We start from the raw sequence: 19343 nt of genomic DNA on the forward strand, positions 1-19343 counted from the left end.
ACTCTATAGCACGCCTCTCCAAATACAATGGGAAACTCTATAGCACGCCTCTCCAAACACAATGGAAAACTATAGCATGCCTCTCCAAATACAATGGGAAACTATAGCATGCGTCTCCAAATACAATGGGAAACTCTATAGCACGCCTCTCCAAATACAATGGGAAACTCTATAGCATGCCTCTCCAAATACAATGGGAAACTATAGCATGGCTCGCCAAATACAATGGGAAACTCTATAGCACTCCTCTCCAAATACAATGGGAAACTATAGCACGCCTCTCCAAATACAATGGGAAACTATAGCATGCCTCTCCAAATACAATGGGAAACTATAGCATGGCTCTCCAAATACAATGGGAAACTCTATAGCACGCCTCTCCAAATACAATGGGAAACTATAGCATGGCTCTCCAAATACAATGGGAAACTATAGCATGGCTCGCCAAATACAATGGGAAACTCTATAGCACGCCTCTCCAAATACAATGGGAAACTCTATAGCACGCCTCTCCAAATACAATGGGAAACTCTATAGCATGCCTCTCCAAATACAATGGGAAACTATAGCATGCCTCTCCAAATACAATGGGAAACTCTATAGCACTCCTCTCCAAATACAATGGGAAACTATAGCACGCCTCTCCAAATACAATGGGAAACTCTATAGCACGCCTCTCCAAATACAATGGGAAACTCTATAGCATGCCTCTCCAAATACAATGGGAAACTATAGCATGCCTCTCCAAATACAATGGCAAACTCTATAGCACTCCTCTCCAAATACAATGGGAAACTATAGCACGCCTCTCCAAATACAATGGGAAACTCTATAGCATGCCTCTCCAAATACAATGGGAAACTATAGCACGCCTCTCCAAATACAATGGGAAACTCTATAGCATGCCTCTCCAAATACAATAGAAAACTATAGCATGCCTCTCCAAATACAATGGGAAACTATAGCATGCCTCTCCAAATACAATGGGAAACTATAGCATGCCTCTCCAAATACAATGGGAAACTATAGCATGGCTCTCCAAATACAATGGGAAACTCTATAGCACGCCTCTCCAAATACAATGGGAAACTATAGCATGGCTCTCCAAATACAATGGGAAACTATAGCATGCCTCTCCAAATACAATGGGAAACTATAGCATGCCTCTCCAAATACAATGGGAAACTCTATAGCACGCCTCTCCAAATACAATGGGAAACTCTATAGCATGCCTCTCCAAATACAATAGAAAACTATAGCATGCCTCTCCAAATACAATGGGAAACTATAGCATGCCTCTCCAAATACAATGGGAAACTATAGCATGCCTCTCCAAATACAATGGGAAACTCTATAGCACGCCTCTCCAAATACAATGGGAAACTCTATAGCACGCCTCTCCAAATACAATGGGAAACTCTATAGCACGCCTCTCCAAATACAATGGGAAACTCTATAGCATGCCTCTCCAAATACAATGGGAAACTATAGCATGCGTCTCCAAATACAATGGAAAACTACAGCATGAACCCGGATGAACACGATTATGTAAGTAAAACTGAATTGTTTCTGTAACATCATTCTAAGATCTTATAAAATTGTTGCCTACGCTTTGTAAACATGGATGTCGTAAAGTAATTGAGTGGTTGTAAAGTGGAACAAGTAGAAATGTGTTTGTTGTTACTGTTTAGTTGTGAAGTTCTGTATGTACAGTAGCACAAACACCAATAAGCAAAGGTGCCGAAGGGAATCCTGGAGGAATGTATAGCAAATGTGAAAACTCAAACCTGGTGAACACTGAACAAGCACGATACCTTGCTTTTTTATATATTTTTTTAAGCAGTGTACTTTCAAATATTCACACATTTCAAATATATTTTTGCTTGTACCGGTATTTTATAAAGAATACAAAAATGTTATTAAAATTAAGTGATAAAGTATCAGTTTCTAAAAGTATACACAAATCTAAACAAAGTCACAAAACCTAAATAAGCTGCCATATTGGTTCACTTCAAAGGTCAACAGCAAGGTCACTGGCTTATTTAGCATGCAGTGGTAAAAGAACATAAACAAGAACACTGTTTGACCCGTGTGGTTTCATACTAACAATGTCTGTTGGCCGTAAAACAGAACTTTGATATGTTCCAACAGTGTCAATTATTCCTCAATTTTACGTCTCCATCTTTTTCAAGATGCTAGTTTTCCACCTTATAGGCACTTGTGTGTAATATCAACGTTGAACCACCTGTAAATACTGTATACCTATACAAAAAACAAACATCTGAATAACCACCCCTTGGGCATATGTAACTGCTATATTCTCAAGTTCTCATAGGTGTGCTTCTTAAGCCAAAGTTGTTACTGCAGCTCACCCTGTAAAAAACAGCCATCCCTGTGCCTTCCAGTGTTCTTACCAACACGTTGATTATGCGATGCGGGCTCTTCAATATTTCCAGTGTTCTTACCAACACGTTGATTATGCGATACGGGCTCTTCAATATTTCCAGTGTTCTTACCAACACGTTGATTATGCGATGCAGGCTCTTCAGTATTTCCAGTGTTCTTACCAACACGTTGATTATGCGATGCAGGCTCTTCAGTATTTCCAGTGTTCTTACCAACACGTTGATTATGCGATACAGGCTCTTCAATATTTCCAGTGTTCTTACCAACACGTTGATTATGCGATGCAGGCTCTTCAGTATTTCCAGTGTTCTTACCAACACGTTGATTATGCGATGCGGGCTCTTCAGTATTTCCAGTGTTCTTACCAACACGTTGATTATGCGATGCGGGCTCTTCAGTATTTCCAGTGTTCTTACCAACACGTTGATTATGCGATTCGGGCTCTTCAGCATTTCTAATTCTTAACCTGTATATCTTCTCCACTGCATGGCATGACATTTGCCTGTATATCTTCTCCACTGCATGGCATTACATTTGCCTGTATATCTTCTCCACTCCATGGCATGACATTTGCTCACGACATGGTAATCCAGGATCCCCACTCATGTTAACACAATGGACAGTACAGTTATTATCTGCTAAAGGATCCATTAGGATTGATTATCTTGATGCAAAGAGTGCCTGAAATAATGTCTCACTTACATGTGTTATGTTTCAGGGCTTAACAAATGAGTAATATCCTTTTCTTAATTACTTGCTAAATAACCACAACAAGCAAACTATGAACACGGAAATACATGCTTCACCTTTATGCAACAGCATATTTATTGCTATGCATTAGTATGAGTCTTTAGGAACAGGTAATAATAATTCAATTTGTGCATGAAGCTCTCTGTTTGGACACCCTAAGGAAGGGAGACATTCAGAAGTACCTAGTGCTGTATGATGCCTGAATTCTTTGCAATATACACTATATGAATATGGTTTGATACTCAATAAATTGTTCTAGACAGGTGTTGTCTTTTCTAGTAGTCTAGATTTGCAACCTTTTTTTAAGTTAAATTAACTTTGTGAATAGAGCTAGTCATCTCAAAACAGAGCAAATACAAAAATAATCCAACCTGCTGCTTTCAAAAAGCCCTACTGTACTTTCAAAAAAACTTTTACAGCACTTTCTACAGAATGGGGGGAAAAGCTTTCACCATTTTTTTTGTTCACTAATTGCTAAGGGACGGTAATACACACTGGTAAGAGTTACCGGAATAAATGGTTAGCACCATATAATTTAACTCACAACTTATTTCAATTGTCACATATATGTAAAAAAAAGGTAAATTATTCAGTAAATGTAGAGAAAAAATGTGGTTTGATGTTAAACTGCCAAGACAGAACTGTAAAGCAGCAGGCTTTGACATGTGTTCCAGAACTGAAGACAAATAACTGTATATTGAGGGTATTTTTAATTTTTATTTATTTTTTAGTATATTGAGGTTTTTTTTGGTTTTGTTTTGTTTTTTGGTTTTTTTTTTTTTTTATATATATTTTTTGTTTTTTGTTTAGTATATTGAGGTTTGTGGAATGTTACATTACAAAGAGTTGTGGTGACCATATGAATTCAGAGATGGTGGTGACACAATCTGGAAAAGCACAATACAGGAAAACATTACAGACCTTTTAAATGAATAACAAACTTTCAACATAAAAACAGGTCCTAGGAAGTTAAGTAACTGAGCATTTAAATCGGGGGACTGAGGCACTCAAATCCAGACTCATTCTGCTGGTGTTTACCTATTAACTAAAAACAGCTGAGCTACTGTAGCCCCGGTATTTATAAGAATTAAAATACTTCTGTAGCCCCGGTATTTATAAGAATTAAAATACTTCTGTAGCCCCGGTATTTATAAGAATTAAAATACTTCTGTAGCCCCGGTATTTATAAGAATTAAAATACTTCTGTAGCCCCGGTATTTATAAGAATTAAAATACTTCTGTAGCCCCGGTATTTATAAGAATTAAAATACTTCTGTAGCCCGGTGTCACAAAGACGGCCGGAGTGGGTGGCGTCAGACCAGATGCAGGAAATAAACAGACAGAGATTTGGGGTTTGGTGAAGCTGGGCGCGTGATCGCGCTCAGCATTTAATAAACAGAACAGAAAATAAAAGGTTTGAAACACAAAACACGGGACACGGCACTTGCGCCAAAATAAATAGACAAACAAAACGTACTACACTTAAACAAACGGTGCACGGAGAGACAAACAAACACGGCGAGTACAACACTTATAGTTACGCTTTCTTTCACTATTTAGTTTCTCCTTCTCCACACCCGTTCTCCACTCTCGAACACCCAACCCCGACTGAGTGCTACGTGTCTCTATATATACTGTTGTGCTGGGATTCAATTACTAATTAATTACTCACTTGAATCCCAGCACGTGAATTAGTTCTGTGCAACCCCGTGCTCACATATTACATTTAACCAGCACGTGAAGTGATTTGTGCCCTCCTCGTGCCTAAATATAAATCTACACTTTTTAAATACACGTGAAACACAGACCCGTTTATATCCCGTGTACTAATCTATACACCAACATTAACACACACACGCAACATACAACACATAACACACAATTGCACACAGGGGCGGGGCACATTGCCACACCCCGGTATTTAGAAGAATTAAAATACTTCTGTAGCCCCGGTATTTAGAAGAATTAAAATAGTTCTGTAGTAATTTGTAACAATTAAAATACTTCTGTAGTAATTTGTTAATACATTCTATGTACTCTCAGTAGTAGGCAGAGGTTTCACTGTTAATTTGCATACGATATTGAACAGAAAATATCAGCAGAAAAAAAGTCTTATTTGAGATCAGTCTTCATTGGAGGCCTAGTGTATGCACAATTCAGGAGGCTGTGTGGTCCAGTGGTTAAAGTAAAGGGCTTGTAACCAGGAGGTCCCCGGTTCAAATCCCACCTCAGCCACTGACTCACTGTGTGACCCTGAGCAAGTTACTTAACCTCCTTGTGCTCCGTCTTTCGGGTGAGACGTAATTGTAAGTGACTCTGCAGCTGATGCATAGTTTACACACCCTAGTCTCTGTAAGTCGCCTTGGATAAAGGAGTCTGCTAAATGAACAAATAATAATAATAATAATAATTATAAGTATTCCATAATGATCCCTTTAGAACATACTGCAACGTAAGGAACAGTGGACTGAACTGCTATCAAACAGTATTACCTTGAACCCACAACTCCTCTGGATTGCTAATCTACCTGGTAACCTGTAATGTACAGTAGGACAGGGTTAATAGCTTGTAAAACACACTGCAACAACCGGTAAAGCACTTAACCACAAGTCTACTGAAGAGCTCAGAGAAATGACACAGCAACGCTCCCAACCAAGACCATGCTCACTCCACCGTGATATAACTGCATTAAACACTTTTCCTGTTCATTCCCCGACCACTCAGTAGTCTGTTTCATTTCTGCTGAACTCAGAGATCATGAGCAGCTGGATTGCTATTAGAAGCATGTACAGTCAGAGCCAGTCCCTTGGAAACTCAATGCAGTCAGAGCCAGTCCCTTAGAAACTCAATACAGTCAGAGCCTGTCCCTTAGAAACTCAATGCAGTCAGAGCCTGTCCCTTAGAAACTCAATGCAGTCAGAGCCTGTCCCTTAGAAACTCAATGCAGTCAGAGCCAGTCCCTTAGAAACTCAATACAGTCAGAGCCTGTCCCTTAGAAACTCAATGCAGTCAGAGCCTGTCCCTTAGAAACTCAATACAGTCAGAGCCTGTCCCTTAGAAACTCAATACAGTCAGAGCCAGTCCCTTAGAAACTCAATACAGTCAGAGCCTGTCCCTTAGAAACTCAATGCAGTCAGAGCCTGTCCTTTAGAAACTCAATGCAGTCAGAGCCTGTCCCTTAGAAACTCAATGCAGTCAGAGCCTGTCCCTTAGAAACTCAATACAGTCAGAGCCAGTCCCTTAGAAACTCAATACAGTCAGAGCCTGTCCCTTAGAAACTCAATGCAGTCAGAGCCTGTCCTTTAGAAACTCAATGCAGTCAGAGCCTGTCCCTTAGAAACTCAATGCAGTCAGAGCCTGTCCCTTAGAAACTCAATGCAGTCAGAGCCAGTCCCTTAGAAACTCAATGCAGTCAGAGCCTGTCCCTTAGAAACTCAATACAGTCAGAGCCTGTCCCTTAGAAACTCAATGCAGTCAGAGCCTGTCCCTTAGAAACTCAATACAGTCAGAGCCTGTCCCTTAGAAACTCAATGCAGTCAGAGCCTGTCCCTTAGAAACTCAATGCAGTCAGAGCCAGTCCCTTAGAAACTCAAAGCAGTCAGAGCCAGTCCCTTAGAAACTCAATACAGTCAGAGACTGTCCCTTAGAAACTCAATACAGTCAGAGCCTGTCCCTTAGAAACTCAATGCAGTCAGAGCCTGTCCCTTAGAAACTCAATGCAGTCAGAGCCTGTCCCTTAGAAACTGAATGTTACTCCTGCAGATTTACACTTACATGCATACTCATGTACAGGCATCACGTTCCGAGGGTTAGGTAAGGACAAAAAATATATGAATGCTATTATTAGACAATACTATCAGCTGCCGCAGTGGCATAGCATAACTGAGCACACCTGCAAACTAAAGGGTTGTGGGTTTGAAACCCAGTCATTCTATCACAAGCAGTACTAAAATTATAATTTATAGTAGGCATTCCTACTATTTGTTTTACTGATTAGCATGTAGGTTGAAAAAACAGCGATATTATTATTGAAGTGACCTCGAGTTCAGAGAAAGTGAAAGAAGGTGTGCTCTTTAAAGATTACCATTCAAGCAGGATAGCAGAATGTCCAAAATCTTCAGAGCACTGACTGGGGTTGGGAGAGAAAGCCTTTGTGAGCATTATTGTGGCTTGCAAAAAGGATATCTTATCTGTTTTAAAACAAACATTTTTATTGCTTTGTTTTTTGGAAAAATTTAAAATATGCCTCTTGTTTTCAGTGATGCTTTCCTTTTTGTTTGTTTCATTAAATATTTTTGCTACATTTATGTAAAAAGTGCTTTATTTTTGTAATAATGCACTTTTATCTTAGTTAGCATAAGTAATGTGATTTACCAAAAAAGTGACGTGTATAATACACACACGGTCGCATTGGGTAGTGTAGCACATGTGAGTAAGTAGCGGGGTTCCGAAAAATATAGCGTTACACGTCCCCACGTGTTGAGACAACTGTTTAATTACTGTACCTGCCATTTTTCTTTTTCATTGGTAACATGCTGATAATTATTTACACATACAACTTTAATAGTCCAGCAGCAAACTCCACAACATGTTTGAGGCGCCCAAACCGGCAGTAGAACACGTGTCAACCTAGATTAAAATGAAGTTCTGGCTCTCAGGATAAAGAACCTGGACCTCAGAAAACGTGTGCGAGCTGAGAAATCTGCAATGTAGCACCCTGACCCCCTGCACTTAAATAACAAGTGCACATACTACTTCTTTAAAGGCCAAATATCACGTATATTTACATATAGACAAGTGTTCCAAGCCCTGATTAGTTTACAGTTTGTGATCTGACGATGGAAGACATCACTTCTGGGAACATTTTAATATGCATAATCGGTGATGTTCCAGTGATATTATTGCACAACTTCATAAAACTGAACAATATATTATTATTATTTATTTCTTAGCAGACGCCCTTATCCAGGGCAACTTACAATTGTTACAAGATATCACGTTATTTTTACATACAATTACTCATTTATACAGTTGGGTTTTTACTGGAGCAATCTAGGTAAAGTACCTTGCTCAAGGGTACAGCAGCAGTGTCCCCCACCTGGGATTGAACCCACAACCCTCCGGTCAAGAGTCCAGAGCCCTAACCACTTCTCCACAATACTGCCTCTCTGCTTCACAATTATTATTTTATATGCTCTGTAATAATGCATTACATGTCATAGGCATGTGAAGAAACGTCATAAACAACTGATACTTATTAATTTGTGTGAAGACAAGTCAGCAATAATGCAAATCTACAAATGTCTGTCAGATGATAATTCAGAATCCTTTTTCAAACACAGAACATGTTGGCATTACTAAGATGTTCAAGGTGACTCAAAAAGACAGCAGGTAGACCAGGGCAGATCCAAAATCGAACAAATGTTTATTAAGTAACAAAAATATACAACAAAATAAACACTGGCTTGATGGGCAAAAACAGAAATAAACAAACACAAGACAGGTTCTTGTATTTCTTTGGATTTACAAACAGATTTATTTGACTCTCTCTCTCTCTTTTCATCTCCAAACAAAATAACTAATTAACATATTAATCTTAAATAACATATTAATCTTCATTGTCCTCATTGCTCTCAAGAAAGTCAAAAGCTTCTTTTGTCAATGGATTTGCACAGTTGTCTTCATCACCATGAAGTGTTGCCTCACATGAACAGGCTGCTGTACAAGGTTGATTATGCATGAAACAGGAACAATTTTCCAAGCACAAGTCAGAGGTGCAGTCACGTACACATTCAGCAACTCTGGTGCAGCTGCTGATTGGCTCATTAGCTTTGGCCTCAATTTACCATCCACTTTCTTCTCATAGCCAGAGTGTATTGGTGAAGGAACATCAACCATGCTAATGTCTGCATGCTTCCAAATGAACACTTGATACAGATATCAAAGCAGGTGCAGCATAAAGCTGTCATAAGTTGGTGGAAGCTTCTTAGCAGCATTCCCCTTCTCTGCTTGCTTTCCGCATACAGACAACTAACAAACGGTGTTCAGCCTTTTCACCATCACCTAGCTTGGTGGTGTCTCCCAATGTTTCCATGGCCTGAAATGTGTCTGCCTCCTTCATCATGATCCTGAATGCCTTTTTCTTTCCATGTCCCAATAGGGCACTGGCAGTGTCACATCCTGTTATGCCATAGACATGGTTACACTGCCATAGCTTGTGTGGATGGGGATGAACCTTGTGAGCTTTGCATGGTTTCCTTGCCTCCCTGTCATGAAGTAAATCTCTTTGGCCTTGATGGAGGGGGAACAATGACGTCTGCTCCAGCCTCTGCTGCTTTGATGGCATGCAGAATAATCTTTGTGTCTTCTCGACTGGAATCTAATTCTGTACGTTGTGGCACCAGGTTGGAGGTGATGGCCACAGCTATCGCCTCATGTCCACCACTGACACAACATGACTGGTTTGCAGTCAGATAATGTGCACTATTCTCTGTCATGTAATCTGTGTAGAAAGTTGGTTTGACTTGCTCTCAATCACACTGAGGAACAGTTTCCAGTTAGGTGGTACTCTGACTTCCCCCCGCACTCGATAAACACGGCTGGATTGTCCATCACTGCGTATCTCTCTCGTCTCTGACTTGATGATGTCCTCAATGTATCTGACAAATACAATATGCACCGGGGAAATGGTCTCAGTGCAGATGTTTTTGGTGGACTTCATGACAAGAGGCAGAAAGTTCTTAGCCATATCCTGGAATGTAACCCATAGAACTGAACTTGGAGCAGGTGAGACCTGAATTACTTCTATAAGGCTACATTTCTTGGGTTGATGTATGAAGAGTAACAGTTTTTCTTTCTGTGGTACCTTGCCTCCACTGCCACTAAGTCACCATTAGTGCCACGTTGACCGTTGTTTTGGGTGGCATACTTCTCCACAGATAAAACAATTACTTTTCCAGTCAAATGCAGATTCGCTTGTAACAGATCTAGTAAGGTATGCAATCTCATCTAATCTCATCAGTTTCTTGCTTCGTGCAATATGGATTTACACACATAGATTATGCTAAACTTGTTATGTTTTGTTGTCTACATTTTCATAGACCTTCATCTGTATTTTTATTTTGGCTTGTGTTTTTTTTTTTCATGCCTGTAATTTTTTGTTTCATTTTGTTAAAATAAATAAAAGTAATTGTTCACAAAAAAAAGTTATGCTAAACAAAAGTGAAATATTCAAAGATATTAAGATATTATTTATGTAATAATATTGATGAAGGGACATATCAATTGCCTCTGTATTAAATGATATTTTAGTGACATTTTAATCTAAACATTCATATTTGATAGCAAATGGAGATAAAAAGAAGATTGACTTATTTCTTAATGCAAAAAAGACACAGACTTGGATATTTAGGTTACCTTCATTTAAGACCCCACTCCAGAAATTGCACCGGTTTTATACAATGGCATCATCAAGAATCAAATGCTATACACTCTGATGGTTAACTTGGTATATAATGACCTATGCTGTACTGCCAGTTTGGGTTGCTCCAAAAATATGGCCCTTTTTTGTTCTGACAGTGCTTTAATATTTATTTGTAGTACAATAATATTTTTATTAGGACTGGACTGTGTTGATTGTGGTGCATACAGTACAGTGTAGTATCACGATTCAGGCTGTGCACATATTACATGACCAAAAGCGCTACATACAGTAGCTACATGCTGTACGCAGCAAGGTTATTAAAAGATGAACACGTGTGATTAATAGCGTGAACACATGCCTCCCTTATTTAAGGTTGGTATATATTTAATCAATTGGAAATCACAAAAATACATTAACCTAGTTCTGTTCATAAAGTAAAAACTGTAAATCCATGCAATGTAAATCATCCTAAGTTGTATCTTTTAACAAAACATTCCATAATGTATTGCTCATTTCATCGTATAACTTATTACAAATTGTATCATGACTTTAGTGTATCGTAATAATCCTACTGGAAGTAAAGACATTGCTGACACAGATAAACAGTACTGTAAGTAGGTTAAATGTCATTGTAATAGATTTTTACATTTCCCTTAGTGTTCTGTGGTGTTTGCCATCATTCTAAATGTCATTGTAATATATCTTTACATTTCCCTTAGTGTTCTGTGGTGTTTGCCATCATTCTAAATGTCATTGTAATATATCTTTACATTTCCCTTAGTGTTCTGTGGTGTTTGCCATCATTCTAAATGTCATTGTAATATATCTTTACATTTCCCTTAGTGTTCTGTGGTGTTTGCCATCATTCTAAATGGTTCTGGATTATGCTGCTCCAATATTAAGTAGTTATTTTTCTGCAGATCTGTCTCTCCCTGGTTTCGAGCTTGTCTGGAGATTCCACTCTGTACATAAATAGAGCAGGGGGCTGGCAGAGCTGTATAGTGTTGTCTTATGACTTGAATGCAACGAGAAAGTCTGTTCAGTCCAGGCATTTAGGGTTCTCCAGACACGCTCTAAAGCAAATTCAAAACCAGGTAAAGGCACATTTTGAGCAATAATGATTTCTGTACTGTCTGGAATTATTTTTTGTACACGTAGACATAACAATATGAGCAGGATGATAAAAGATACTGTACATAAATTGCATGTGTCCTCATAAAAACTCTGCATCACAACTAATGAAGAGGTGTATATCTTTATCGCAAAACACTATCTTAATCTTTTTGTTGCTCTGTGAAAGTTAGGGGCGTTGGAACGGGGAGAGACAGAGGGCAGGGGAGGGGGGTTTCCCTCCCAAGGTTTTCTTGCACATGGGACTGTCCCAAATCCATCAACCTCCAACTGGTATTACCTGCTCAAGCACAAGCAATAGCAGTGATGAATGCATGCAGATATTTGAAGGTAGCGTTGGGTAATTTAGCAGACTGTGTCCAACTGTAGCTCAGCTCTTCTCGATTTTAATACTGAACTTGCTACAGGTTAATTACTTGAATAGCTAGGTTAGGATTTAATAGTGTCGTGTGTGTGTGTGGCAAACAGGAATTCTGAAGGTTCTCTACACAATGTCACTGTATAGGCCATCTTTCCACATGATTTCACTCAATTTGCACCTGATAAAGATAAATCATTGCCTTGAAAGAATGTTTAAGTTGACCCAATAAAAATGTAACACAATTTAATTTAAAAAAAAGCCAGGATTCCGATCGAGACAACGTACACCTGATTTCAAAGAGCAGAGTTAGCCACATTCCTGACACTTCACCAGAACTCCCCGCAGTCATGTATAATCTCATCATCAAATCTCTTCACACTGTGCATTGTAATCACAAATAGTAGAACTATAAAGAAACAATAATGATAAAATGTTCAGTTATCTATAAAGAACAACCTGTTTCTGTTCATAGAACGCAACATTATGACAATGACAGTAAAAAAATTAAAAAAAAACATTCCAAGGTGTGTAAAAGCCTTATCCTTCGGGATTACCAGCAACTGCAGAATAATTTCCACTGGAAAGGGTTTTGATCTTAATTTGCTATTCTCATGTTGACTTCTTAGGAAAACATTTTGAAATGCTTTATTGCATGGTTCCAAATTAAAATACTACACAGCTAGCTTACTGTGTAACAAGTTCGGGAATTTGTTATATTACAGTAGTTGCATTTTTATCTTGCACAAGAAAAAAAAGCAGAAACCAAGTTAACCAAACCTTTATTTACACCTGGGCAGTCATTTTCAAAATCCTGTAAACATACTACACTAATACAAGGACCTGAGCAACACAGTGAGCAGCCACAGAGTTGCCATGTTAGATGAATGTCTCTGTACTAACACAAGGACCTGAGCAACACAGTGAGCAGCCACAGGGTTGCCATGTTAGATGAATGGTTCAGGAAGAGCCTCACTGAATTCCATTGTTTTCCATAGGTTTAGGCTGATAATTGAAAAGTTTTTTTTTGTTTGTTTTTTTTTTTTTCGGTGATACATTTTTATTAGAATGAGCTCCAATATGTACAAAACATATGTTGCTAATTCAAATGCCATGCTCCCTTGCTATCTAACTCCCATGCTCGGGTTCAGGAACCTCACTGTGCACTGCAGTAACACTTACAGCTTACTGTCCACACAGCCCGGCCGGGAATTGTCAGTTACCAAATACAGTAGTAAAAGAACATAGTTCATCACTTATAATAACGCCAACAACAATGCAACAGTAGAGGGCTCAATTGTTCAATGGATCCCTCATAAAATAATCTGGTAATTTATACAGTACTTTAAAACTAGCATGACAAGCCAGACAGGATCTACCAATAATATAACAAATTACATTTATTTGTAAATCCACACATAGATAAATGTTTACATATACATATATATTTTTTAAAAAATCCACATAACTATACAGATGTAGGTTTGTGATTGAGCAAACGCTTCCTAAGATAAAACTATTTGTTTTAATTTGCTGGTTTTCATCCTTTGATTTGACCATGTGTCTTTATCGTGCCAATGCAAACAGCTTCCACTTACAGAGTTTTTTAATCAGACGCATATGATCAAAGGAAACCGCACTTATAAAACTAAACACTGACCAACTTAGAAATCAACGTACGATACAAAATATTTAGTGTTCCGCGTTTCCGGTTAATTCCAAATTTTACAGAAAAATTACAGGGTTGTGTTTTTTTTGTTTTTTTTTAACTGGACGTTGGTTTTTACTGATTTATACCCGATTTTTGTCTATTATTCAATATTTTCCCGGTACTATTTTCTAGGAAATACACAATATTTTGATTAAAATGCTGTTTTATTTTGACTCAGACATTGTAATAAGCAGTCCTAAACGGTATCCTAGGATACAGAAGACGTTTAGACGTCAGAGGATCAAATAACGTTCAAACGTGGTTCTCTGTCACGTCACAAACACAGTATCACTTGATTATGTCGGCCAATCAAAGTCTGATTATTGTCGCAATTGCTGGTAGTAGTAACTACTAGCTTGATCAAAAACTAAATTGGAATACATGAAAATGTAATAATTTTAGTGGATGAGGAATGGAGAGAAAACGTAAATCAGTTTATGAATATTCAAAAGAAAACAAATGTTTCAAAGTATACAAAAAGCAAAAATAGCAGAAGTGGGTCAGATGAGGCAGAGGATGCATAGCGCTGCAAATACTGCTGCATTGAGGTACGTTCGCGCTGACAAAAGACGACTGAAAAATAAGCGACACTTCGTGCGACAGTACTGTCCATCAGCTAAAACACTGCCTAACGCCGACAGGCAGTGGTCCAGTGGTTAAAGAAAAGGGCCTGTAACCAGGAGGTCCCCGGTTCAAATCCCATTTAAGCCACTGATTCATTGTGTGACCCTGAGCAAGTCACTTCAACTCCTTGTGCTCCGTCTTTCGGGTGAGATGTAATTGTAAGTGACTCTGCAGCTGATGCATAGTTCACACACCCTAGTCTCTGTAAGTCACCTTGGATAAAGGCGTCTGCTAAAATAAACAATCTTAATAGGCTAGTAAATATCTGACAGAAAATGGTGATGCTTATAGAACACATTGATAGAAATGTCCAGTGTGATTTTTGACGCGTCTCCCGATGGCTTGCACCGCCGAGTTCTTTCAATTTTCTTTTTATGATTTCAAGGTGAATAAACCTGGCTTGTTTTGTGCTGATGTCATGTTCATACCTTCTGTAGATACTATTTCCGTCAGCACAGCGATTGCCCAAACGATCGCAAAGTACCAGCTAACTTGGGAAAATGTGGCCTCGACTTGCACAGATTCTGCTTCATCAATCATCATACATGCCAGGGACATTAAACTTAATCAGAAACCAGAACTGCTATGCATCATATTCCACATGTACAATGTGTATACTGAGATTTGTCCTCGCCGATTTTTACCGATAGCCTATTTCAATTAAAACCTTTTTTTTTTTTTTAACCGATTTTATCCCTATTTTAACATATGTAAAATAAACTCCGAAAAACTCTCATTTTTTTAAAGATAAACACCGAAAACGCGGAAGACTAAAAAAATGTTTACTAAAGTTGCGTAGCAAGATATAAAAACCTATAAAAGTGAAAACTACAGCTACTCCTACTGTATTCATCACTTACCCTAGATCAAGCATTTGAAAGAAAAGCACTAACAGTAGCACATGAAGCTTTAAAATAAGGATATTTGAAATGCGTGTGTTAAATACAATTTCATTAAATAATAATACTTGTAATGTATTGGCTGGGAAGTCATCCATCCGTTCGGCATCCATTAGATCAATGAAAACAAAAGCAATCGAATCTCCCGGCAGAACAGCTCTGAACTGACAGTCTGCTCATTTCACTTTACAGGGAAACGTTTTCATAAATTACATTTTCTGAATGACAAGGACCACAATCCCATTGGTGTGTTCTGACCTTGTCAGACTTGTATACAGCAGATGCTGCAGGATCAAAAACTATCGTTTTAGTATATTAGTTCATCGTTTATAGCACCCCCCCCCCCCCCCCCCCCTTTTTTTTTTGGTGTATACTAATATTATTAATAATAAATAAATGAATACTAATTTACCTTTTGGTCCACAATAGAACAGACTAGGTCTTTCACAGCGGGTAGTGAGGGTTCCTGAGATTCGATGGTCACAGTCTCCCTGGTCAGTCCGATTTGCAGGAGGAAAGATACCCCATGGACAGAACTTCGAGAGTTCGTAGGACTCGGAGCGCTCAGGCTCCCGTTTGATAACCGGCTGTAGAGAGCTGTCGGTGGGCTTGGGGACGGCGAAGGAGTCGGTGGAGCAGCTGGGTGTTGAGGATGGGGGTAAGATTTCTGCAGGGATGGAGGACAGCCGCTGCTACAGGAGGACATTTGATTTCCTTTTTGAGATGAATATACTGATGATAAAAAGTGTTATGTTTAACGAGCAGTCAAAAGGATGATTCAATGGGGGATGTGTGTATCGGTATATTGAACTAGATGTGTGTAGCGGTATAATGAACTATGTTCAGCGACCGCCTTTCGACTGTGGCACCCAGCTTTCGGTCTCCTCATCAAGATCAATACACACGGTTCTGCTACCACGATCCGCTACAGACGCAGATAAACGGATGCAAGCGATCGGCCGCGGTGTTGTTTTTTTGGTAAAAGACACCTGTGTTGAGCTGTTTAAATCCAAGGCCTTGGTGAATATTGCATTTATCGTCAGTCTTTTCACAGAAAGTTATTGCCGGTAGAAAGTTGTTTTTCTCATGTGTGCAAGTCAGCCGCAGCCTGTTGATTTTTGTCTCATTCTTGCTGCTCCTGTTTAGTTTTTTTTATATATATATATATATTTGCCTCCTCGCTCCTTCGCAATAAACTTTCAGGCAACAAACAAAAACGCCGCTTTTGCAATGATGACTTCTTCCAAACTCCACCAGCGCGTTAATGACTTTGCAGTTAGAGTTTCTCGGTTGAATTATTTGTGAAGCCAGCTTCTTCAGAACCGCATTCTCCCTGGATGGCTATTAGTTCTGGCTCCTTTCGACACGACGCCCCCCTCCCGGTCTTCACCGCCGGAAATCTACAGCAATGTCTGAGAGTGAGACACAAAAAAGACAGGGGTTTTGTTACGCACAATTAAAACATATACAGAATGATGTCAGTGCCTCTTCTTTAACAGAGGGGCACTGCTGTATGACAAAAACAACTATTACTGAGTTCGTATTACTGTAGGACAGAGTTAGGCTACATAAATGTGCCTGCGTTCACTTCCACGCTTCTTGCTTGTATACTCAGTGTATCTACAATGCAGATACAATATAAGCGGTTATTACTCCTAACAGTCTCATAGTTTAATTTATCCAAATGTTTTACATTAATATTTGAAACATATTGTTTAGCTCATGGGTCTAGTAGAACTTGATATAATATGTTTATTTACTGGATCTAGGGCAGGGTTGATTATGATTATCACTGTCGTTATTAAAATATTCAATATATAACAACATCACCTTACGTTTAATAACATTGCAAAATAATAATAATAATAATAATAATAATAATAATAATAATAATAATAATAATAATAATAATAATAATCTCCAAGTAGACCACTGGAAAACGTGAGGATTTCCCTATGCAACTCACAGAAACACTTCACAGATAATCAGCTGTTTACTCGCTGGATGTTCTTACCGCAAGCTATGTCCGCAAGGACTGCTCTTTAGTGTGTAATTAAATTACTGCAAGACTGGGGAATGCATTGACGGTTGCCTGGGTACACAGTCCAAATACAACAATATTATTATAGTCGCAGGCGCTAAAACAAAAGGAATGCAAAAACAAGTAAAGCATTACACAGTATATTACAACTAAGAGTATGTATATATATATATATATATACAGTATATATACAGTATATATACAGTATATATATAAATCTAAGATTAAATACAAAATGTGTGATATTGAACACACACACACACACTCACTCACACACACACACAGACACTCACACACACGCACACACGCACACAGACGCACAAGCACACACACAGACGCACACACAGACGCACACGCACACGCACACACACACGCACACACACACGCACACTCACACACACGCACACACGCACACACAGACACACAAGCACACACACACAGACGCACACGCACACACAGACACACACACAGACACACACACACACACACACACACACACAGACACACACACACGCACGCACACGCACACACACACACACACGCACACACACACGCACACTCACACACACGCACACACACACACGCACACACAGACACACAAGCACACACACAGACGCACACGCACACACAGACACACACACAGACACACACACACACACACACTCACACACACACACACACACACACACAGACACACACACACAGACACACACACACACACACACGCACACACACACGCACACTCACACACACGCACACACACACACGCACACACAGACACACAAGCACACACACAGACGCACACGCACACACAGACACACACACAGACACACACACACACACACACTCACACACACACACACACACACACACACAGACACACACACACACACACGCACGCACACACACACACACACACACACTGCTGTTTTGGTATATAGGGTTTTCAGAAAATGATTAAACCGTGAGTCCGAAAACAAGCATATTAAATGCAACCTAAAAAAATATATCGCTATTTATAAAAACAGCATTCTACCACACTCAAGACTGCAAAAAAAGACTTTATGATGAGAAATATTGAAAATGTGCAGCATGTCTTTGAAAAAAATACGACCAAACCTGTTACCTTTAGACACGGTGTACTGTACACGACTTGCAGAGTGAAATACTTACTGGAAAGCAAGGTTTTTCACATGTGGGGACCCGGGTTGCTCTCTGCCTGGACTCTCCCCACTAAGGCTGGCTGATGAAGTCTCATTCGTTACACAAAATAGTATGCATGCCAGCAACAAAGAATCGCACTGTTATGATAAGGAATTTTTCGTATCCATCCAATTGCTAATGTGTGACATATTATGTTACCCGCGAGACCACTTGTGTTAGAATAATTGCTTGTTTGTTTGTTTGTTTATTTGTTAAAAAGCCACTTCTTTCCAAAGGGCGGTTTTGTTTCCTTGACAAAAATGTTGCACGGAAAGTTGTAATTCTAATTTCGTATTCCACACAAGCACCAAATAACACAAGTTCATTCATAACGGTTTCTTTAAATGCTCTTAATTATCAAGCTACCCTTAGTGCTGATGTTTACCAAATTACGTAAAGCAATGCACTTACTTCTGTTTTTGCTTTTAAAACTTCTCTTTCTTTCTCGTAGGTACACTAGCTCATCATTATCCCTCTCATTCCAGATGTGTCTGTTCCCCCCTCCTCCCAGCTGAAGCGAAGAAGTGAAACGATTGGTAGTTGTAGTTCGCAAGACCATCTTTCCGTTTACGTATATTGGTTACTGCTCATCAGAAAACTACATCTCCCAGATAACATCTCGGGGTGGAATGTTTTCTCCGCGCATGCCAAACGCAGACCACTATTCCGTTATTCGCGTTGTGATTGATTTCATGATGGCTGAAGCGCCTGCGACCTCTAACGGCGTAGTAAGAGACTCAGCAGTAGTTGCAGATAAGCAGGGATGGTTATCAAAGCGAACACAGTTTACTTATCGC

The 19343-nt window shown here is 39.2% G+C and overlaps 1 protein-coding gene across 3 annotated transcripts in view; it reads right to left on the minus strand.

The window, feature by feature from the left end:
- LOC117410737 (serine/threonine-protein kinase D3) overlaps window positions 1-19058 on the minus strand; it is a 110850-nt gene extending 91792 nt beyond the window's left edge. Inside the window, exons 1-2 of one of the 3 annotated variants that reach the window (XM_034017509.3) lie at window positions 18958-19058; window positions 15715-16714 (exon numbers count right to left, since the gene is read on the minus strand). In XM_034017509.3, coding sequence (XP_033873400.3) covers window positions 15715-16008 — 294 coding nt within the window. In that variant the 5' untranslated portion in view covers window positions 16009-16714; window positions 18958-19058. Of the gene's footprint in view, window positions 1-15714; window positions 16715-17316; window positions 17405-18516 lie in introns of those variants that run through there. The other 2 variants (XM_059025890.1, XM_059025891.1) reach the window with 2 other exon arrangements.
- Window positions 19059-19343: the final 285 nt, after the last annotated feature.

The sequence above is a fragment of the Acipenser ruthenus genome, chromosome 6 (genome assembly GCF_902713425.1).
Source record: "Acipenser ruthenus chromosome 6, fAciRut3.2 maternal haplotype, whole genome shotgun sequence".
NCBI lineage: Eukaryota > Metazoa > Chordata > Actinopteri > Acipenseriformes > Acipenseridae > Acipenser > Acipenser ruthenus.